The 24,926-nt window shown below is 38.1% G+C and overlaps 1 protein-coding gene across 6 annotated transcripts in view; it reads right to left on the bottom strand.

Annotated features, from left to right (window-relative positions):
• The window catches only part of TPP2 (tripeptidyl peptidase 2), a 65,543-nt gene extending 45,945 nt beyond the window's left edge, over nt 1-19,598 (bottom strand). For 2 of the 6 annotated variants that reach the window (XR_012495486.1, XM_019731035.2), the window contains exons 1-5: nt 19,319-19,585; nt 12,214-12,342; nt 5,542-5,637; nt 3,652-3,756; nt 1,391-1,515 (exon numbers count right to left, since the gene is read on the bottom strand). Coding sequence is in view for 5 of the 6 variants with exons in the window: in XM_019731035.2 (XP_019586594.2) it covers nt 1,391-1,515; nt 3,652-3,756; nt 5,542-5,637; nt 12,214-12,342; nt 19,319-19,483 (620 nt within the window). In the remaining variant the exon portion in view is untranslated. Of the gene's footprint in view, nt 1-1,390; nt 1,516-3,651; nt 3,757-5,541; nt 5,638-12,213; nt 12,343-19,318 lie in introns of all 6 variants that reach the window. The other 4 variants (XM_019731034.2, XM_019731033.2, XM_019731032.2 and 1 more) reach the window with 3 other exon arrangements.
• Nucleotides 19,599-24,926: the final 5,328 nt, after the last annotated feature.

The raw sequence follows: 24,926 nt of genomic DNA, 5'->3' as shown, positions 1-24,926 counted from the left end.
TTCATCATGTTACACCATGTGGCAGATGTACCAAAATTTGCTAAACCATATGTTTGAACCTTTTTATATTATAAACACTGTGATCAAAGCTTTCTGCAAAGCTTTTAGGAAAAAAATGTTTCCAAATGTGTGCACATTTGCATATACACACAAACACCCAAACATGCCTGAATATACACAAAACTGCATTAATATTTAATATCATTGGATTGAGATATGCAAATATTACATTAACACTTTCAGTCCCAAAGGGAGCAGGGGTTTCTCATTAAACTGAAAAATTTATACTCATTGTCATTGATGAGTTAGCACCCACATCCATGGGAGAAAAGTCCTCCTTTAAGGGTGCATTGTAACATAAACAATCTAAGTAATCAAGTCATCATACTTTGTTCTGTATCTGCCACATCCTGGGAAACGATTCTTTGCATATCAACAGGGACTCAAACTACGAAACTATTCTTGATTTCAAGTTTTAAGGAGGTCCTTGGTTTACTGCAGGCAACCTAAAACACACATATACCTATATATCTGTATTAAGAACTTATTTTTATTTCCAGACAGATAGACATTCAAGAGGTCACACTAGCTAACTCTAAGAAACACATATGCAGTGTCCAATTCACTAAGAACGACCCTGAAAATGTACACGATAGGTAACTTGGCATACATCATCATTTTAGTAGTAGGAGGAGGAGGAGAAGGAGCAGCAGTAACAGCTGACATTGAGTACATACTGTATGGAGAAACATCAAAATTAATTTTCACAGAATCCTCTACGGAGGTACTATTATCCCACTTAACAGACGAGGAAACAGGTTTAGAGAGGTGTAGATAAACTGCTCAAAGTCACAAAGCTAGGATTCCATCTCAGAGACAGAACTCTATCATACTGCCTCACTTCACTTCAACTTAGCTACCTTGTCTCTATTAAATTATCTTCACTCAACTTTTCCTCCTTTGCCCAAAGTAGATGCTTTGCAACAGTCTCTTGCAGTACTTCCCAAGTTGCCCAGCTTCAATCAGGAACATTTCTATAGGTTGGTGCAAAAGTAAGTGCGGTTTAAAAGGTTAAAAATAATTGCAAAAACCGCAATTACCTTCACACCGACCTAATACATATACCAATGATCAACCTGCTGTATCTGGTTAACGATAACTATCTGGCTAGTGAAATAAACTTCTTTAAAACACGTGTTAGGTTTAGTGTCTAAAATACTAAGAAGTTCAAAAGGCTTGTCCAAAACTACCAAAAGCCAATTGGGCTCTCAAATAGTTTTGTTCAGTGATATTAACGTCACATAAACCAAATGTCTGGATGGTTCTGAGGGGTTAGTGTTCTTAAGAATAGATAAAAACATGTTGAAGAGCCATAAAATATATAGTTTACCTCCAAGCTTCACCATCATGCCATACCAGGCAGTCATATACAGGGCCAGGGTCACTGTATTTTTTCTCAAAAGAATTTAGTAATTCCACTTGACTTTGAAGCTCCTCCTTGATTAGTTTATTTGCCTAACCAATTAGAACATACATTAATATTAGTACATTTTGTACTCTTGAAAAGCTACATTAACATATAACCAAGGACACAATGTGACCCAACAATAATGTCATTTTAGCCGGGAAAAATATAAGAAAATTTTCATTTTATATCTACGCTACTTGTAGTTCAATTCAATGATGCGGATATTACTTAATATATTAAACATTTAAAAAATAACACTTCTTTTACTCAGTCACTCACTCCACCTGCTTTGGGAAATATACTTTGTTACAAGTTGATGATACCATTTGGCCAAGACATGTGATGGTCCCATATCTGTAACCTGTATAACTCATTTCCAAAAATTGCTGTAAACTAAGTTATCTCTCGACCTTTAGATTTTATTTCAGGACTGTTTCCATTTAAAATCTATTTCTTAAGAACTCAAATAAATAACAGAAAGCATGAACTGTCTTATCTCCTATAGAACATGCTAAGTTAGGGTGGCTGGTTAGCTCAGGTGGTTAGAGTGTGGTGCTAATAACACCAAGGTTGCCAGTTCGATCCCCACATGGGCCACTGTGAGCTGCGCCCTCCTTAAAAAAAAAACATGCTAAGTTAAATACGTATTATATTCATGACCATGGACATATAAGCTGCTATTTAACCATTCTGATCCACAAAAATGAGAATTTCACATGCTTCAACCTAAGTATTTTTTAAACTATATACTACATTAGACCGCTCTACATTCACCTGAGTAGTCCTAGCGGATAAAAATTTAATTTTCACATGTTCCAAAAATCTTAAGTTATGCCTTGTTTATAATTATTCAATATATTCAACATTTACCCTCCTTAAAGGTAAAAGACAATTATATAAACATTTTTGATATACAAAATATGGATAATTAAATTCAGATCCCTCTTTTATAAATTTAGCTGCATATATGTATCACCTGAGATATTACATTTAATGTGTTTAATAAGGGGCTGAATCAGGACAAATAGTGACCTAACAGAAAATTATGAGAAGCTGTTAAAAAAGGATGCTGTACGTAGATTAAGGAAATGTAAGTTAAGTGTGTACGCAGGCCAGTGGTCCTCAGCCCTACTTGCATGTTAATTAAAGCTCATCAGGAGCTTTTAAAAATGTCTGTCTCCCTGCAAGGTTTTGATTTAATTCCTCTCTAGGGCACAAGAACTGGTTGTTTTAAAGCTCTTCATATGATTCTAATACGCAGTCAGGGTTGAGAACCACCATATTTGTTTAAGAAAAGGTAGATGTATACAGTAAAAGAAAAATTCATAAGGATAAACATAGAGTTGTTGTTACCATCCCTGGAGGATGGCATTTGGGAGTCTTTCACTTGCTACTTTATACACCTGTGTTGCACAAAAGTTTCTGTAACTAGCACATATTATTTACATAATAAACCAAGACGTTATTTTTATTTTATAAATTGATTCAAAAAAAATGTACTGGCTACTTAAGGATGAAGAACAACAGCAACTCCCTCATATACTTCTGTGGGAATATGAATTGGTACGACCACTTTACGGCCCACCAAATACATGCATGAGAATGTTCAAAACAGCATTTTTTCTAATAGCCAAAAACTGAAAACAAAGTAAATATCAACTTGCAGAACGGATATATAAATTGTGGTTCATCCATCATAACAAGGAAAGTGAACAAATTACTTCAATACCCCAAATATGGTTGAATCTCACAAACATAACACTGAGTGAAAGCAGCTACACATTAAACAAAACACTGTATGACTCCATTTTACAAAATTCAAAATAAGCAAAATCATTCAACAGTGTTAGAAGTCTGGAAGGTGGTCGCCTATGGGGTGAGAAGGGAGCAGTAACTAGGAAGAGGCATGAGCTGGAGCTCGCAGTTCTACCATCATGGGAGTGTTCACTTTGTGAAAAATCCATGACCACACACTTATGATTCATGCACTTTTACATATGTATGTTCATTAAGGAGTTTAAAAATTTATAAATACATATGTGAATTGATTTCAAATATAAAGAAAAAATCACTAAAATTGAATAATTTAAACCTTGTGAAAAATAGTCTATTAATTCTCTAAGAACTCTATGGTATATGGATGGTTCTATGATAATGTTTAAATAAAAACCACTAGCACAAACTTGAGAAGGGCAATTGTTGGCAACATCAAATTCTTCCTGTTTCCTACAGGCTTCTGCCAGGGCCACTCGGTGAACAGGGTCCCATATTTTTTCCTTCCGTTCTTTCTGCAAAGACAGAATAATTACCTCATAATGAGATTGACAAATATTCAGGTAAACCTAGACAGTCAATTTACAAGGACCTGGTTGTTCTCAGCTGTGATGCTACACAAGTCTCATAGAGGCTTAAAAAAAATATTATAATCAAGCTGATAAAGCAATGAATCAATTATTAAAAACTGATTAATTAATTCACTGCACCTAGATTTTAAATTAACAAATTTATTAAGACACATCCAAATGTATTTTTATACATCAAAGGCCCCAATTTAAATCCTTCCAAAAATAAATAATACTATGTCAGATAACTGAATTCCCAATCATTTAAAGAAAATACTGTATTCTGGGACCTTACAGAACTGGGAAATGTCTCAAGCCAAGTGCAAGCAGAGGACAGGAGTAAGACTGCAGGGGCATTTTGGCAGACATACAGGCTTCCTCAATTTCCTCTCTTCCTAGCTGATGTTTTTCAGATCCTCTTTGATTTGATAGGGTTCTTTTGTTACTGAAATTGGTCTGACCTTCATCTCCGCTGTCTTTAACCTATAGTGCCTTCCCAATGGAAGTCTACTAGTTAAAAAAAAAAAATCTTTCCAATAAAATAATCAACTCAACAAAGGTAAGGAGGGGGGTCAAGGAGGAGGGCCAGCTTTAACTTAAAAACTCTATATTTGCATGTTAATTTGTATTTTAACATAGTTGATTAAATTTAATATAGTGCGTAAAAGTACTATGCTATCTATGCGCGTTTCACCCTGAAATTTTAAAATAAAATAGTATCCAATAAGTTGTGTGCATTATTTTTTCATAATTTTCTTTTGGCAGAATGATTGCAATCTAAGTAATGGTTATATATGTAGTACACCGAGTGACTTCTTATGGCTCATCGACCCCTAAAGAAGCAAATAATAATATTACTACTACATGAAAGGGCCCACAGGTCTTATCCATCAGGCTCACTTTCAAGGATTACATCTTGTTTCACAGAGGAAACCCTGAACCTGTCTGTGTCAGCTACGGTGTCACAGCAATCCTCTACAGCGGCACTGTCAAATACAGGAGCCACTAGCCACATGTTACTGTTACTATTTAAATTTAAATTTTAAAGGATTCTATAAAATTAAACGTTTCATTCCTTAGTCATTCTCAGTCACATGTCAAGTTCTCAGGAGCTACTTGTGGCTAGTGACTACCATAATGGACAGATATGGAACACCTCAAACATTTCCAACGTCACTGAAAGGTCTACTGAATAGAGCTGTTTTACAACAGGCTCCTTATCACTCAATTTACAATGCTTACTTCTCTAATGACACACTTGTGTTTCCTATACTTCAGCTGCTTTAGGTTTGAGTAACCCTTTTCTTAATACTGAATGATGATTAAAGGGGATCAAAAAGGCTAGTTAAACAGTAAGAAAAATGGGAAAAATTGTAATAAGCGCTATAGGAATGGGAATAAACAGGGAAGTCTGGACTTTAAATCAACTTGTCTTTAGCCCTTGTGAGGTTTAAAAAGAAATGCCTTAAAAAAATCCAATGAAAGCTATATCCATCTCCCTGAAAACCAAACATACACAAAAATTTGAATATAACTTGTGTATTCAGATTCTCTAAGCTTATCCATGTAAATGGGTAACATTCCATTGAACAGAATCTTTAAACAATAACTGTTTGAAAACCTTCCATCGTCCAAAATAATCAATAGTGAGATTTTTATGAATTTTGTTTTCTTCATTAGGAATAAAATTTGAGAAAGAAGCTAAGTCATTGATACAGCATTGTACATTACCTGTATCCTTTCCTTGAGAGCCTTTGGATAGAAGTCATAGCCATTTTTTATGCCAATGTGATATCTGCCTGAGGGATTTGTCCAGTTCTCAGGAATCTATAGAAAAAAAAGTAAATTACTGGTTCACTAAATGCTTCTCAATTCCAATGATTTACTGCTGGAGAAAAAGGTATTTGATTTCCATTCTAATGGCTCAACTTGGATGAGCAGGCTCACATATTAGAGCACTATTTTTAATCTTCTAAGTGCCAATATCACCCTGGCTCCTTTTATCTCATCCATAAATAAGACGGTTCAACTAGAATACTTTTCATTTATACAATGCTTCATAGGTTATAAAATGCTTTCAACATATGCAACCTCCTTAAACCACTAAGATCTTTAGTTCTCAAGCATCAATGACACCTCACTTGTCCCTTCACCACCCTACTACTGGCCATTAACTGGTGGGGAGGGAAAGCGATTTACAGAACCTCTCTACCCTTAGGTTTCTTATTAATGACAAGAACTTAATTCAGCTCTAAGATACAACAGGGATAATCCCTAGAAACCAAATAAGTGCTCTTTGAGTTCTTAACAAAAAAGTTCTATAAAATCATTTTAATTATATATAACATCATATAGTCTTTTCAACTATCTCAAAGTATTTAAAAATAACATTTAAAGGTATTAATTAATAAAACGATGTAAAGAGTATGCCAGTTTACAAATGGAGAAAGCAAAGAAGCAAACAGAAATTAAATTGTTTTCCCAAACATCAGGAAGGTTAAAAAGAAAACTGGAATCTAGTTCTATCATGGAGACCAAAATATTCAGTGTAAAAGACATGTGATTTAAAGTCCGATAAACCTGGCTGTGAATCCAAACTCTACTACTAACTAGGTGGGACTCAAAGGCTTCTAGTTCCTCAAGTAAAAAAGAAGAAAATAATCCCTACCTCATGAGTCCCATGAATAATAAAATGCATTGAACATCAACCAACTTGAAATTTCAATCAAGAAAATGTGGAGTATTCATCCTTTGTAATCACAGGACCCATGATGATTAAAAACAGCTTTTAAATGTGTATACATTATGAGGTTGAACTATCAACTACTCGGGAATTGGTTCGTTCAATCGTCACTTGGGCAACATCTTTAACCGACCATCCCCATGTCCCTCATCAAATTATTCCCCGGGTAGGAAACTACTTTTGGATGAAATTTTCTCACAACTAAATAAAGGAAAACAATCATTCACAGAAGTTCAAAGATCTACTGACTTTTAAAAAGCCTCCATATCAGTAATCATTTCTGAATGAACTGGATGTTCAGAGTATGTGAAATTTCAACTATGTTGGCATATATGTTGGCATACAGACTAGCACTTTTCATTCAAAACTCATCAACCTTCTTTAGAGAGTAGGGATTCTTAACTCTAATGTGCTTGTAACAGACTGGGACATAACAATAATAAAGTACTGCAACAACAACAAGTTAATAGTCACTAGTTGGCAAATTCAAAGAGTATTTCATCTCAGGTGTGCCACTACACAGGTGGCTTTGTAACCCTAGGCTAGTGGCAACTGCTTTGTACAAGGAGATTACAAAAAGCCGTTAACTAAAAAAAAACTAAATGGAATAACTAATTAATATAACTGCAAAATAAGCAACTTAATTATAATTACTTAAAATATATGTAATATAATAAAAATAATCTAATAGACATAATTTATATCTACTTATAAGATCAAAATCTGCAAGGTCCACACAACCACATGCATCTTAATCACTACTATATATTTCCCTCACAGACTAGTTAGCTACAAAAATTAAACTGAAAACAAAAAATCAGACAATAAACGTTATATTCATGGTTTTACTACCTAACATTAAATAAATTAGAATAAAGCTAACTTTCCTCTATGAGGCAATGATGGAATATGTAATTTTTCCTATTTGACTATTCTAGACAAATGAAGCTATTTTCAGTTTCTTTAAGAATCAAAGCTTTATATTTTGACCGTTTTAAATTGATATCTTTAAAATGCTTTTAATTACATGGTAAATGCAACATAAAAAGGCTGATTTTCATATGTGGAACAGAATCCCTTTAATTATTAATTACACCTCTTTTCTCTGACTCTTTTAAAGAGAGAATGTGTAAAGAACTGAACATTTTCTTAAGGAGCCAAGTGTCATCCTTAGTGTTAATGTTCCATGAAATAAAATCCCATTATAGAGTTTTTTTGTTTGTTTGTTTGTGCCTCACACCTGTATTTCACACTTGTCAGCCTATGGTTCTGGCAGTACACACATACACTCTCTCTTTCAGGTATTACGGCATCTAAATATGGTGGTAAATGGTCATTCATTATATCTGGACTTAAACCGTCTTTTAATATGTAAGACTAAATATTGGTGATTTTAAAAAATGACTTCAAGCTGAATGTAGCAAAATTTCAAAAAGCACTCTGCTCTCTTCCAAAATGCTACTATAATTAGAATAAGGGAAGTGGGGGAGGGGACCCAAAGAACAAAGAGAACAGTAAACGAGAATTTTGAAACCAAAATTCACCACATTTTGAAGGTCGAAGGCTGCAAAATAAAAGGCACTGAAAATCAGTAGGGAAATTTAGGAATTTTAATACATGGTATTGGGACAACTGGCTCTTCAAGTGGAAAAAAGGTTATAGGACTCCTACTTCAAACTAAGCCTAAAATCAATTCCAGGTGAATTCTAAAACAAATGTGAAAAGAAAAATAGTGAAAGTTTTTGGAAAATGATAGAGGAGAATATCTTCATGATCTTTGGGTCAGGAAGAATTTCTTAAGACATGAAAAGCACTAATCAAAAAGGCAAAGATTGATATTCAACTACATTGAATTCAAGAACTTCTATTCATCAAAACAAATCATGTGGAAAGTAAAAATACAAGTCTAGAAAGGGATACCTGAAACACATGTAATTAAAGAACTATATAGGATGTGTAATGAAATCCTACAAATCAGTAACAAGAGACAACTCAATAGAAAAAAAAAAAAAAATGGGCAAATATGGGCCGGGACTCAGGCTGTTAGAGCTCCATGCTCCTAACTCCGAAGGCTGCCAGTTCGATTCCCATATGGGCCAGTGGGCTCTCAACCACAAGGCTGCCGGTTCAACTCCTCGAGTCCCGCAAGGAATGGTGGGCTGCGCCCCCTGCAACTAGCAACAGCAACTGGACCTGGAGCTGAGCTGCGCCCTCCACAACTAAGACTGGAAGGACAACAACTTGACTTGGAAAAAAGTCCTGGAAGTACACACTGTTCCCCAATAAAGTCCTGTTCCCCTTCCCCAATAAAAAAAAAAAAAAAAAAAAAGGCAAATAAATTTGAATAGGCACTTCACAAAAGAGAAAATCCAAATGTCTAAACAACATATGAAAAGTCCTCAATCTTATTAGCAATTAGAGAAATGCAAATTAAAACCACAATGTGAACCACCTAGATTACCAGCACCTAGATTACCAGCATATTTGCAAAATTTAAAAAGCCTAAAAATACCAAGCGTTGGCAGTACAACTATTAAAATTGTTATACACTGCCTGTGAAAATGTGTTTTAGTACAAACACTTAGGAAACCTGTTTGGCATCACTTAATAAAGGTCTACATATCTCCATGATTCAGCAATTCCCCTCATAGGTACATATCCTGGAGCTATCTATAAACATGTGCACAGGACATGTATACAAGGATGGTCTCTAAAGTACTGTTAGTTATAGTGCAAAAATGGAAGCCATACAACTGTTCATCAGCAGAACGGACAGAATGTGGTACACACAAACCACGGCACACTACACTACAATGGAACAGAACAAATCATGACTACATGCAACATCATGGCTGAATCTCATGAATCTCACAAACACCCACAGAAAGACGACATAAAATGATACATAAATAAGATCATTCATATAAAGTTCACAAATAGGCAAAAGTAACAATATATTTCATATATGCACATAGAGGTGGTAAAATTATAAAGGAAAGTAAAGAAGTGATTATACAAAAGTCAAAATAGGTTGTGATCTGGGAGATCACAAGAAGCTTCTGAGGTACAATAGTCTTGGTCTAATCTGGGTGGTGGATAAAATGATGTTTAATCTAATTATAAATTTAACTGTACATATGTGTTTTATGCACTTTCCTTTATGTCTGTACATTTCATCATTAAAGGTTTTAAGCTTCTACTCACTTTTTGGCTTCTACCTGCTCAAGGCAATACCACTGGCAAAAACTAACTGACCACTAGTTTCTCAAGAAGGCCTAGGAATAGTATCCTAAGGCACAAAAACTATCAATTTTCTGATCTTATTTCATAGCATATATATGGATATATAACTCTACCTTTGAGCACTAGGGATATAATCAGTTCATGTGTTTATTTAAAGTATAGGTTACTATAGCTACTTAAAAATAAATGAACAAGGATAATACTTTATATGATTCTAAATCTGTCTGACTTACTAGGAGTTCTCCACAGTTTCTCAGAGTAGCAAAACCACAGGAATCCAAAGTTTCTCTCTGAAACATACTCTAAAAAACAAGGTTTTTGGTTTTTGGGGAAGGCAGGCAAACTAGAGTAACTCAGATGTATAGAAACTCATTTCCCCGCAGTTTATCATTTTTTTTAAAAAGCACATGGTGCTTAGCATGGGCTCTATAAGCTTGGGTGCTTTAAAACCAGAAATTGATTTTCTCACCATTCTGAAGGATGGAGTATGAGATCAGGATACAAGCATGGTTGGGTTCTGGTGTGACTCTCTTCCTGACTTGAAAGCACAGGCTTTCTCAATGTGTACTCACATGGCAGAGACAGCGATAAAGCAAGCTCTCCCTTATTAGGGCACTAATCCCATTATGAGGGCCTCACCCTCATGGCTCACCTGACCCTATCACCTCCCAAAGGTCCCATCTCTGAATATCATCACACTCGGTATTAGGGCTTCAACATATGAATGGAGGGATCACACAAACATTCAGTCCATAACCCATGGAAAGGAAGCAAAACCTGAGTATTAATGCCTCCTGTCTGCTGGCTGCAGGCTGATTCTACGGTGACCGAGGCCCTTGTATAGTCCTCTCCCCTTACTAAAGGCAGGACCTGTGAATATCATTCCTGCACCTGTCATGGTAAATAGTATGGCAAAGGTGAAGGGATACTGCAGATACAGTTTTAGTCCCTAATCGGGTGACTGAGTTAATCAAATGGGAGGTTAGCCTGGTGGACATGACCTAATCAGGTGAGCTCTTTAAAAAAAGACTGAGGCCATCGCCGAAGACAGAGACATTTTTCTGCTGGCCTTCAATAAGCTAGCTGTCAGTTCTACAGCTGCAACAAAATTAATTCTTCCAATAACCATGCGGACTTGGAAGAGGAGCCTCAGATGAGCCCTAACCAACACCTGATTGCAGTCTGTAAGACCCTGAGCAGAGAGCCACAAAAAGCCATGCCTGGACTCCTGAGCTGTGAGACAGTGAGATAATAAATGCAGGCATGTATGTGGTTTTAAGCTGCTAAGGTTTTGTTCATTTGTTCTATAGCACAGAAAACAAATCCACTTCCACAACAATCTTATCCAAAAGACAATGCCTAAACATATAGTAATTCAGACAGATGATAAAAAATGTGAAGAGTTAAATATAGCTCTTTACACATATAAGTAATCCCAAATTTATCTTCCACACCAATCTGCTTATTGGTTTAAAAGACTACTGAATCACAATCAAATTCTTGCCATCTAACCAACTCACTAGCTAATATTTCATGAACTACTCTGTTTGTATTCTAATGATTTTTCCTGTTAGCTTTTTTTTACCCCCGTGTTTCCACCAAGTACATGGAACAAGACAAAGCCAGTCACTGAAGTCCATAATTAACAAGGCCTTAATATTTCATTTTCAAGTTCCCAGAAGGGACAGGAAAAGATGAAGGCAAAACTCATCTGGTCACTTTTCCCGCCTTTCTATTCAAAACTTAAAATTTTTAGAATTTGGCAACCACATTGAAAAACATACCCCAATTATAAGCCCGCTATCAAACAAAACAATATTTTCTTCTAAAATTGCTCCTAATGATCCCCACCTCCTGGTATTCATGCCCTTGTAAAATCCCCTCCTGTTAAGTGTGTGCTAGACTTAATGACTCATTTCTAATGAAAAGAACACAGCAGAAGTGATAGTATGTCACTTCCAAGATTAGTTTATAAAGAGACGATGGCCTCCTTCTTGAGCACTCTCTGTTGAAATACACCCCCAGGGGGAAGATGGCTGCATGTTGTGAAGCAGCCCCACTGAGAGGTCTTCATGGCCAAGAACCAAAGCCCGCCAAGCTTGGAAACAGACTTCCCTTCCCCACCTAAGTTGAGTCTTCAGATTAAACCACACTCCTGGCCAACAGCAAGCTCAGAAGAGATCTTGAAACAGAGACAGCGAGCTCAGTCACTCCTAGATTCCTGACTCACAGAAACTGTGAGATAGTAAATGTTTGTTCTTTTAAACCATTAAGTTTTGGAGTAATTTGTTATGCAGCAATAGTTAACTAATACTCAGCATACCACCAAATGGAAGCTAAAAACAGTAGATGGTTTGTGGTGACAGTACAAAAAAAAAAAAAGAAAAAAATTTCAATAGAAAGATAAAAGCTCCAACCTTAAGCACTCTTCCCGAAAGGCCAATAATTTCACCATCTTTTGGCTCTACTACTGTAGCGGTATTCACATCACCACTTCCTGTTGTGTCAATGATGTCAACGATTTTTGGTTTTCCATCAGTTGTAACCTGAAAATTAAAGAGAATTAAGTATGAACTATATACTTAATTTTTTATCCTTAAAGAAAGCAATGCCAACCCCCACGTGTGTGTGTGCACATGTACACATATATAAAATATCCTATAAAATCTGCATTCATTTTAAAAAGAGGACTGAATTGTTTTAAGCCAAAACTTTGACAATCCTAAATAAAAATTTATTCCTGGAAAATACCACAGAATAATTCAAGTGGTTTCATATATTTGGTCAATAAATATTTCTAAGCATTTATTATAAGCCATACTCTTATTTTAGGTGCTCGCGATATAGCAATAATCAATACACAAAAAACCCTAACCTCACAGACCTTGTTATATGCAGTCAATACACAAATATATAACATGTCAGATGATGATAATTACTATGGAGAAAAATTATGCAGGGAAAAGAGATAGGTGGTATGGGGCTTTCAATTTTAACCAGGCTGGTCAAGAAAGGTATCAATGAGAAGGTAACATTTGAGAAAGGGTGAGCTTGGGGCTGGACAAGTACAAAACTTTAGGGGGGAAATGTTTAGTAACATTTCATTATTGGATGCCACAAGAAGCACTCAAACTTAGTGTAAGTCCAAATTAAAACTTAACACTCAAACTTTTTTCTCTCTAGGCTTTACTATTTCAGTAAATCCACACACATCTAGTTGCTCAAGCCAGAAACTTTTGACTCTTTAATTTACTCCTACTTCTACCTCTAAAATATACTTCAAATCCATCTTCACTTGATTTTTCACTACCAGTATCCTCCACCACCATCCTCCTCTCTTGCCTTCGTAATGTGGATGGCTCCTTACAGGTCTCCCTGTATCCATTCTTGGCCCCTACCAAAATTAATAACAAAACAAGCTGTACTAGGCCAATCATCCATTTAACACCCTGGTGTAAAACCTGCAATGGATCCACAATGCTTTATATAAAAAGCCTTTGTGGGGTCTGACCCCAGCTACTCACTGTCACTCATGACTCTAACTACATTGGCCTTCTTTCAACTCCTGGAATGTGCCAGACTTTTTCATGCCTCACAACTTTTTTGCTCAGGGTCCTTCTGCTTGGAATTCTGTCCCTTCTGTTTTTCCACAAGAATTCCAATCTTATCTTACAGTTGTCTACTAAAATGTCATCCCTTCAGAAAGACCTCCCTATGACCTCTTTTAAGAGGCCACCATCCTAAACCTGATTACTCTTTCTCACTGTACCTATTTTGTTTACAGAACTTAAATCAATTCGTAATTATACAGTTAGGTGACTCCTTCTCTATTTCCACTATTAGAAGATAAGTTTCATGAGGGCAAGGGCTATGTCTACTTTACTCAGTAAAACCTACCGGTGCCTTTTAGGTACTACATATGTATTTAATTACTGAATGATCTGACACTAATTATTCAGCACTAAGACTGATTTTCCTAAGGCCTGGTTTCTTGGCCAGCCCACAAACTTTCATTTGGGCCACGCTGACTGCTACAGGTTAACAGCAGTACGATATTTTCAAATTGCTTTTGTGAGAAAAATCATTTCTGGGATCTTTCTGGGCTAACCTTGCAAAGAGAATCTGTAGCATTCAACATGTATGTACTGAATTGCAAACAGGAATCATGCACAAGGACACAAAGAAGACTGAAAAAAGAAGAACCTCAAGAAAGAACCAGGAATGTAAAAAATGCCAACAGTGTGAAAAGATCACAAAGCCTTCCAACTTCTGACTCCTTTTCCATTGGGGAAATTCACACACTTTAAGAGATAAAGCTTAGTGTCCTTTTCTATGAGTCTCCTGTGTCCCTCCAACACCAACTGCAGTGTCTTTAAAGCTCTGTAGTTAAAGTACATCTGAAAGGAAAAGAGGGAACGCCATTATATGGAGTAAACAAGGGCACTTTTTTTGTTGTTGTTTTGTTTTGTTTTTTACAAGGCAAAGCAAGGGGGTCGCTGGTAGACTCCAAATCTCACCCCTGAACAACCAGCAGCTGAAAGCTTTGCTCGAGGCTGCCCAGCTGTTATTTTTACAAATGGTAATTCTCAATCTGAAGATATTTCTTGGGGGCTGTTTATACAAATATTTCAATAGCACTAAGAACACAAACAACCAATCTTCTCAATGAGCAAACAACTTCAGTGACTTGAGATCCAGTAATCACATGAGATAACAAGTCAGACACAGATCCCTCTCGTTAGAAACCTTATTATCAATACCTTATTATCAATACATGAGCAAAGGAAGAAAGCCTAAAGGGATTTAGTGGCTTATTTACCATCTACTATTGACACAGCTTTACTTACAGGGATCTCTCTCTCTTTCATTAAAAATTTTCTTATATATGCAATTTTCTATCCATATACTTCTTACTTCACCATTAGGTAAACACAACCATTCCACTGGTGATAATAAGACAAAAGATGGAATTTAGAGTTAAGAAGGAAAGGTTTTTAAAAAGGCAAAACCAGCTGAGAATTTTGCAATGGAGCTTTGGGACAAGGAAAGAAGGAAAATGAATTGCTAATGTTAGAACTATATCCCTCATCTTTCCAGGAAGGAGGGGTTTCACATTGGAAGGAGGGACTAAAGGCACAGTTATTACGAGTAGAGGTAACTTAATCAACCCTGTGTACTGGGTTGGGAGACTGTGGAAAGCTTTTTGGGTCATCACGCTGGCTGGACAAAACAGAAATTGCCCAAAGGTTCTTCCCAAATGTCAAGAATCTAAGCTACTTGGTAACTCCACTGAAACACTCAGGGTGGAGGAGTTGGTGTGGGTTGGAAGCCATCCACTAACCATCTGTAGAAGACCAAAACAAAAGGGCAGGGGAATTCACAAATTATCACAAACAAAACATGAATGTATAAGTATTTACTTGAAATTTCAGGGAAGATATTGCAAATACTCTTTTAAGCAAGGGAAGATTTGTCATACACAATTACTATTAAATGACTATTACTCTTAGAACATAATGAATAAACAAGATAGGCTTTGCTTTCAGAAAGCGTGCAATCCAGTAAGGAAAACAGATGAGTAAAGAAATAACTGCAGCATAGGAATAAATAAATAAGGGTAAAGACAATATCTATGAAAGCATTTAAGAACACAAAACCTAGTTTGGAGGAATGAGGAAAGGCTAACTTAAAAAGAGGTAATAAAAATTAAAATTAATTGCTTTTAATAATTAAAATAGCACCCAATATTAGTAACCAATTATATATGCATATATTTACTGATTACACTTTATACCTTAGTGAATGTCAAAACAGACTTTTTTTTTAACTTTTATTTATTTTAAGTGTGTTTTTCCAGGACCCATCAGCTCCAAGCCAAGTCGTCGTTTCAATCTAGTTGTGGAGAGTGCAGCTCACAGTGGCCCATGTGGGGATTGAACCAGCAACCTTGGTGTTATGAGCACCGTGCTCTAACCAACTGAGCTAACCGGCTGCCCTAAAAACAGACTTTAATAGGACTACTTGTTACCTCTTTCCGCACACCATTTTTTCTCCATGAAGAAATGATGTACATTGTGTACATGTACACATTTTTTCCACTCAGCAAAAATATTTAATGTTACAAGCACATTAGATGCCAAATGAATTAGGATAGGTGCTTTCAAAGAATTTTAACTTAATCAGGAGAAAGGTATGTAAACAGAATACAAAAATGAAACACTTAAGTGCTACAGGGGTATATGAACAAACTGCTATAAGCAAAGAGGGGAAAAAAAAACTAAAAAACTATTTTAGCAAGGTCTGGGCTTTATTCATCCCTGGACTGCCAGGTCCTAACACAACAGCTGACACATAAATACATGGTGGGGGGCTGAATTAAATCAGTCGATACCCCAAAAGGTAATGGGGTCAAGACCCAGCTAGGTCTTATTAAACAATTTACAGGTGATCGTAGAAGGCTTGCAAACAGATTAAACTCCACATGCAAAGGCAGGTGTTGGGGAAAGACCTGAAACATTTGGGTGAGTAGAACAAGAGTGAAATGTTCCAAGTGGAGCACACGGTAAGGAGGGGGTGGAGTGGATGGGGACAGAAGAAAAGGTGAGATGAGAACCGATGCTACCTGAGGAGGTGAATTTGGATGGTGAAGGGCCATACACAGTTCAGATTTTTGTATTTTTACACATAGGTAATTGGGATGCCAAAATAGTCTTGTTTTGTATTAAACAAGACTGTAATGGACGGTTTCTTTTTTTAAAGGAAAATAACTTTGGCAATGTGAAGGATAAATCACGAAAGCAACACTAGTAGTGGCAGGGAGACCTGCTGGCTAGTGCATATTTATTTCCAGGTCCAGTCCAAGTCCCATCCCTCCTCTATCTGGAAAGTCTGACTGGTCCAGCTCTCACTGGTCCTCTGATCAATCTCTGTAACAGTCTGCAGGACTACATCACCCTTTAACACGACGTTAAGCACCTAGCAGGTGCCTGAGGAAAGACTTTTACCGTTTTTAAATAAATATTTGCTGAGTTAAGACTTAATCATTTATGTAATTATTACTTTTCTCATGCTGTCCACCATCATTCACTTTTAACAAGCCTACACAACTGTCACAAAAGAAAATTGGCCCCAAGGCAATCACCAAAGAATGAGATAGCCCACTGTCTCGTTTTCACGCTAAGAGGATGAGAAGAATTTGAAGGAGTACTGTTCTCAGTAAAAACGCTTTGGTAGAATTTTCCATATCCGCTTATCAAATTATTACAGTACTCTCTATAAAGTAACAGTAATTCTCATCCCACAAGGTCACTGTGAAAATTGAGATTAATTACATGTGACTTTTTAAAGTGCTCAAGAAAAGTGTTATCTTCAACGTTTTCACTTGTACCTCTAGTTCTCTACCCAGATCCCATGTGGCCTTCCAAATGTCCAATTTGGCCTCCTCTTCCCCTATTTCATTCTTTCCTTCCTTTTTTACTTCTATCCACCTTCTTATCTTAATGATGTATACATAAACATACAAAATAAATTTGTTAAACGCAAAAAAAAAAAAAATCTTAAAAAGGCACTCATGTGTGCAAGACATCTTGCTGGATTTCTTTTAACTAGCCATGTTTAGGTCAATTTCTTAAGGGTTAAATGTTGTTAGAAGAGTTATGTTTTCATTTTACTTCAATATTTTGTTGCTTGAACATTTGTTATTATATGCAAATATCTAATGCATATTTATTCTTTAGATAATCTAGTTGGGTGATTTAAGACCCAGCATAAACTCCTTCTGCTAAATATCCCTGCTTAAAAAACAATAGTGTTTAACATTTTTCTTGAGCACTTTAAAAATTCACATGTAATTAATCTCAATTTTCACAGTGACCTTGTGGGATGAGAATTACTGTTTCTTTACAGAGAGTACTGGACTAATTTGATAAGCGGATATGGCAAATTCTACAAAAGTGTTTTTACTGAGACAGTACTCCTCCAAACTCTTCTCATCCTCTTATCATCCTGACAAAAGAAACAGTGAACCATTTACCCCAGCTGTTCTCCCACTTATCCCTATAAAAAGTACATATACATCACAACAGAATAAAAACCATTACTACTGCATAATCAAGTCTCAAAGAGGTGCCAGCTGTCAATGTTTTAAGTCTTCAGAGTTATTAATACAACTTTACAACTAATGCTACCAGGGTAATACTGAATCCTCTTCCGATTCGCTAAAGCTGCCCTGCAGAGTCACCGTAAGGTACGTTGTACTCCAGATGCTGAAGAATTAACAAGAGGAACCAGAAGGATTCTATAGTCAGTCAGATCGGTTCCCTTTTCCTTCTGCATTACACTCTAAACTCAAAATGCTACCTCAATTATTAGAGAGCACAATAGAGGATCCAGGGGCGGGAGGGGCACCAGGGGAAGGAAGAGAATTACTAAACTTCAGCGATTAGTGTAGAAAGGAGGGCAAGATACACAGATGATGGAGTGATGTAAGGAAGAGATCAGCATACAGTAGGATTAGCCAGGTTAGACTTTTGGAAGATGGATCCTGAACAAAGGTGAAATGTTGTTTATCATTGGATTTCAGCAAAACGCTCAGGCTAAATTTACAAGTCAAACTTTGAAGACTTTAAGCAGAATACTTTTAATCCAGAGACACATCTTTAAAATTACCTTTCAGTATGATACCTTGGCTTAATAATTCAAAGGTGCTTAAGGCAAAGCGAAGTAATTTTTTAAAATCGTCAAGTATGCTGTGTTATATTTTGAGGCTAAAAATATACAGCTGTGTAATTTAATAAAGTCTGAAGAGTTCGCCAAAACAAAACTAAATTAGGTTCCTCCTATGCCAAACAAAGACTAAGCCATGCGTTTCAATGACCCTAAACGAGTACTTTGCAGAAGACGGTTTAAAAATAGAAAACATTAAGACTACCAGAGGAAACAATTCCGGAAGTTGACCGAGTTATCTTCTTGAAACCCGGCTTTAGTGTTTAGAGATAAACAATTCTTCCCAAAAAACCCAATTCTCAAAAGGCAGCGATAAAAATGAAGCACTGATAGGTCATCTGTCACCTTCCTATTCCCTTCCCATCCACTAACAAATAATAAAAATTGTAAAATCTTCGTTTGAAAATAGAAGGCACTGGCCGGTGCCCTAAGCACGAGGTGTCTGAGGAGGAAAGGAGTACAGTGGGAAGGAGCCCGAGGGCCCAGGCCTGGCAGCACCTGGGGAGGAAGGGGCTTCCTGGGCAAAAGGCGGACCCAGGCGCCCCGACCAGCCGCGCCGGGCACGCCGCTTTTGTCTGGGCCGGAATCACCGCCCAGCCGGGGAGCCCGGGCCGCGGGCCCCCAGCCTCCCCCGGGCCTCGCGTGCACGCTCTGCCCTCCGCCTTCTCCAGGTGCCGGGTTCCCACTCCGCCGCAGAGCGGGATTCCGCCTCCGAGCTCGGAGGCTGCGTCCCCTCCATGTCCCCTGCCCGCCGGTCGCCCGCGCCCCCGCGCCCGGGGCCCTCAGCCGCTGCCGCACCTGCATGCCCGGAGCCCCGGGGTCAACCCCCGTGTCCAAGATAGCGATGAGCACCCCTCGGCCGTCATACTCCGGGTAGCGACAGAGGAAGGAGGCGGCCCCGGTCTCTTTCTTAGGCAGGAGGCCGTGGAAGGGGAAGGGCTCCTCGGTGACGGAGGTGGCCATGGACGCAAACTGGAGGACGAGGAAGAGGCAAACTGCCAGGCTGCGCGCGGACAAGCAGCCTAAGGACACCCGGGCGGCCGCGGGCCTGGGTGGGGGTGAGGGGCGGGGCCGGCCGGCCGCCAATCCCGGCCCGCCAGGGTGAGGCAGCCAATCATTTGCTGCTATGTAAGCTAACGGCGCCGCTCTCAGGAACTGTGCAGGAGTGTTGCCCGGGCCGCAGAGAAGGAGGCGGAGTCTGACATATTGCTGGAGGGTTTGGTTCTCGAACCTGGGGTCTTAAAGAGGCCCGCACTTGGACTTTTAGGGGATGGCTGGCCTGCAAGTAAAGGTCCCGGCCGAAACGCTCTCCTAGGAGCCAAGAAGGAAATGGGCCAATATTCTCTAGTAATGGAACACCCTGCTGGTAAGCGATGATTTCCAAACTTGAGGCTGTGACAAAACTTTTTGGTCAAGTGCTGCTGCCGAAGCCCCAGCCGACCTGAGGAAATGGAGCCAACTCACGCACACTAACACACTAGTAGTCGTCTCATACCGGCCAAATGCCCCGACACAAATTTTAGAGAGTTCTTTTATTCGGCGATATAGGGCTTGTGTTCCCCTGCCTGTCCCGCGTGTGGCCCTTTGATCAGGTCGGGAGGAACAGGATGGGGATGGGTCCTAGTTTCAGTCAACAGGATGTGGGTTGTTGGCTCTCAGTCCTTGTAGCCAGTAACAAAGTGAGACTGAAGTGGGCCCCTCCTATCCTCATTGCTTATCCTGGGCTTCCTGGATTTCTGAAAAACATTTTTTCCCCTTTTTAAACTGAAGTTCTTGGTTGATCCTTAAGGTTCTCGTCTCAATTATCGAGCAGTTTTTCAGCTTTACAGTGGCAGCTATCAATTGTTCCATGTTACACTAGTAGCCCTTTAATATATATATATATTTTTTTTATGTATTCGTGCCAGGATAATTTTAGTCCTTTTTTTGGTGCCAAAGACTCCTTTGGCAACCTGGTGAGGCTTACAGACTCCTTCCCAGAGCAATGTTTTTAAACAAAATGAAATATATAATTACAATAGAAATTGTGTTGAAATATAAGTATCAAAAATATTAAAACCAACTTTGTTACATAACAATAGTTTTATGTATGTGTGTATATAGTTATATGGGTGCTTCTCTGTATTAAATAACAGGAGCTAGCACCAAATCTAATAAATTCCCATAACTTCAAAATAGTGAAGAACACGAATGATATTTTGAGACATCTGTATACTGTGCTATAAGATATTGGTTTTTATTGGTGACATAAAAACCACGATTGTATTAACTGCTAATACAATTCTGGTTACTGCCTACATTCCTCAGGTTAGTGAAAATAAAGATGTATTTTTTTCCTACGTTAAGTTTTTGAACCCCTTGGATTATGGATCCCAGGTTAAGAATGCCTGGTGTAAAGGGAAGCCCTCCGTATGCCAGTTTCCAATCCACGGGATTTAGGATATCCTCCATGAAGTCTCAAAAATAACTGCAATGGCTGTGCAATGGTTTTCATTGATTACTTCACCATGTATTCATTCCATAAGTCTTAGAGAAGCACGTTCTCTTTAGCAGAGAGGAGAAGGAAAATGCAATAATGTTTTCCTTCCTATTCCCAACTGTGTTTATGTTACCTCTAGAAAAGAACTTCAAACTGACAGGAAAGAAAAGAGAGAGACGAACTCTCAGAAGATACTCAAATAGAGCTTATAGTGACCGAATGGAATAGCTCCCAGTTTCAAAATGAACCATAGCCCAATCATTTCATTTTACAGAGGAAACAAAGCTAGACAGACTAACTGACTGCCACGCGTTAGAAAACTAGTTAGTGAAAAAGCTGGATTTCTGTTCTCACAGTCTGTCCCCAATATTTTCTACCACACCAATTGTACTGCCCTGCCAGAGTACCACCCAATGAATGGGTGAGGAATGAAATGTTCATTATGCAACCAAAGTGGCAGACTTTTCATTAGACTCCAGTAACAGTGTTCTTCAAAAAAAAATTGGTTTTGGCTTATGAGTCCCATAAAAATGTTTCAGAAAAGTTATGTACCCTCTTGTATAACTTTAAGATAACATTTGAAATTTGTCATCATCAGTTTAAGAAATTATCAAAGATGTAATATTTGGCATATTAAAAATATTGGCATTCTTTAACGAAACTTCTACGTCACTAATTTAAATATATCCAAGTGAATGCTACTCTTTGATACCCACTATTGTTTATTTATAAAATACCTGAGCATACTCTCTTTAAAATCAGACATTTTATATCACTATTTCTTCTTGAAATTTTATTTTAATTCTATACAAAGTTTTATCCTAATGTAATGTACATTTATAATGGAAAGTCCCATTGATCATTTATTGTCTGCAACAAAAATATGTATTAATATTTAATTTTGAAAATTTTCCTGGCATCAAAGTATTGTTTTTTCCTTTTGGATTAAGTTATCTTTCAATTATTTGAAAATTGATCTAAACAACATGAATAAATCTTGAGCTTTGATTTGAAATTATAGGACAAAAAGAAAAATGTTACTGAAAGTGCAATTCTTAAAAAGATGCATGAGATGCATGTTATTGGACTTTGATTAAAATCCATTTTACTGACAGCATTTCAGATCATTCCTTTATTTGATGCCCAAGAAGCTATTTCACCTGCTGGGGGTGCACAATAGTTAGATGCCTCTTTTCTAAGAAGTGGGCGTCCTAGCTGTGAAATAGGTGCGAAAGAGAGTAGGTACGAGGTGTGATAAAAAAATACAGTGAATGTTTAAATTTAAAAAGTGTATTACAGTAAAAGACACATTGCCATTAATCCCCCTCAAAATACTCCCCCTCGCTTCGAACACACTTATCCCATAATTCATGCCACTTTCTGAAGCAGTTCTGGAAGTCCTCTTCCCTGAGTGTTTAGTTGCTCTGTCATGGCTGCCTCGATGTCCTGAATCAATTCAAAACATTTACCTTTCATGGTCATTTTGACATTGGGAAAGAGCCAGAAGTCACATGGTGCCAAATCCAGTGAATAAGGTGGATGAGGCCACACCATAATGTTTTTATTTGACAGAAATTTGCTGTACCAGAAGCGATGTGTGACAGGGACTGTTGTCATGATGGAGGATAAAGTAGAGACACTCCTGAAAGAGTTCAAAGTGAGGGGGATTAATGGCAATGTGTCTTTTACTGTAATACATTTTTTTAAAAAATTTAAACATTAACCGTATTTTTCGGTCACACCTTGTACGTCCTTTCACCACAGGCAGATCTTCAAATAAAATTTTAGAGAAGAGTAGATGTGACATTTAAGCATCTGGAAATTGTGTTTAAGTCATCTGTGACTGTGTACCACAGTTTGAAGACCACTAGTTTATACACGAGATGGATGGACTCCATAAAAGGAACGATAGGCATGAGTCCACAGGACCTGAGCACGGCCACTGAGGACAGGACATCACTCACTCACAGCGTCACCAGGAGTCAAGCTGACTCAACATACACATTTTATATAACTCCTGAAATCACTTGAACCATATGTACAAAGTACTCTACTCTTTATCTTCAAGTCCCAGTATTCTTCCCATGTGTTTACACCTCTTACTCCTTTTTGATTTAATGCTCAGCTAAAGGAAATCTCTCAATACTAAATCAGTTTGTGCAACTTGACAAACAGCTTGACAGTTCATTGGCTTATGGAAGAAAACAAGTAGAGGAGTAAACAATGAAGACATAGATAAATAAAACAAGCGCTTAGGAATGGAAGGAGGAGGAAGGGGAGGGCAGGGCAGCAGGGTCAGTCACCCTATCTGGGGTAAAATAATAGGCTAGGCGCCGGAAAACCTCCCATAGCATTCATTGTTCAAAGCAGGAAGTACTGAGCCAGGTGTCTGGATGCCTCCCTCCCTCTGCCATCACCTGCGGGGGTTGAGGCTGCAAGCAAATGTAGAGGTATGGTGACAGGCAATTCCTTCCCATGAGTCACCTTCTTCGTAACTGGTGCGGCACAATATCATATCATTTAAAGAATATTTTTTAATCAAGTTTCCAAAACCGTGTAGAGACTGTGAAAACATTCAACACGTCCCAGCAGCTGGGCTGTGAAATCTTGCACAGCATCTACAGCGAGGCGACTCCTCCCATGGGCGGCTCCAAGGCAATGATTGAGTGAAGTAGGAATACTAGGGCGGATCCGTTCCGGGCGATGGGGAACTTCTTTGACAGCCGGTTTAGCCTGGAGGACTCCCCACCGGCTTTGCCAAGCCAGCCCTAGACTGCGTGGTAGTCTAGGACTCTTCCACACAACCTTGGCTGCTCTCTCCTTTACTCGGGGTCAGACTTGCATCGCGGCTTGATGGCTCTCCCAGCCTTCTGTGGACTATTGATTAATTTATCTTGCACAAACATTTCCCTCAATAAAATTCTTGCTCGTTTAAGCAGTTCTTGGCATCTGTTTCTCAAAGGACCCAGATTAATATAGCTCACAGCAAAGAATCAAGTTCAGATGCTGAAAGCTTCACCACTGCTGCCCCCTGAAGGCAAAAACCGTCATTACCATTCCTACCAAATATGCTTACTTCCTTGCTGTTTCTGTCCAGTGCAGAGACAGATGGACGGCTTGGCAAAGTATGTCACATGCCTGAGGCTAGCTGTAAAAGAGACTGGGAGATTAAGATCTGGCTTTCTGAATGGACAGGCTGGACTGATAATGTAGAAAATTCTGTGAACAGAGGAAGGTTTTTCAAAAGATGCCTGTTAATTCAAAAGATTTGTTAATCATGACAAATATTCATTATATACAAGACTTCTAACTAGCCTAGGACTTCTATGACTAAATACTTAAATAATCCCTGTTACCCACTCACTTTCTATTCTTTCTACCTGCAAACTAAATTAAGCTATATAACGCCAAGTTCCAGGTATTTGAATGTTCAGTATTAAAATTATAAACTAGGCAATTTGGACCAAGACTCTTGGTGAGAATAATGAGAAAAACTGGACAATATATGACAGATATCTGCTTGTAGGCATTAGAGAGCTAACACTGTAATGAAGAGTTTCTGGAGCAGATGTAAACTCAGACTCGAGGCTCACACTGGGACAGCTTCACCTTTCAGAGCTGCTGCTAGTTCTTAAAAATGTAGCAGAGAGGCTGGGGTTGCTTTTTGTTCTTTTTCTTTTCTTTTTTTTTTTACACTGACCTCCAGGGCTGTGAGAGTACAAAAGCTGTACTCACAGAAGTACAGAGTCCGTCAGGAGAGGAGGTAGCCATGGTAAACTTCCCATGCCTTGGGTTGAGACTGCCAAGTACTGCTCCCTAGAAGTAGGAATGAGTTGAAAGTAGACCTAGACCAGCCTCTGCAGGGACAGCCCCATCATAAGTAACATCAATCCCTAAACGTGAACTATAGCAAAGACTCTCAATTTG

This window comes from Rhinolophus sinicus, linkage group LG04 (assembly GCF_036562045.2).
Source record: "Rhinolophus sinicus isolate RSC01 linkage group LG04, ASM3656204v1, whole genome shotgun sequence".
NCBI classification, from domain to species: Eukaryota; Metazoa; Chordata; class Mammalia; order Chiroptera; family Rhinolophidae; genus Rhinolophus; species Rhinolophus sinicus.
Note: the sequence above shows the minus strand (reverse complement) of the source record. Positions and strands in the feature narration are given on the sequence as shown.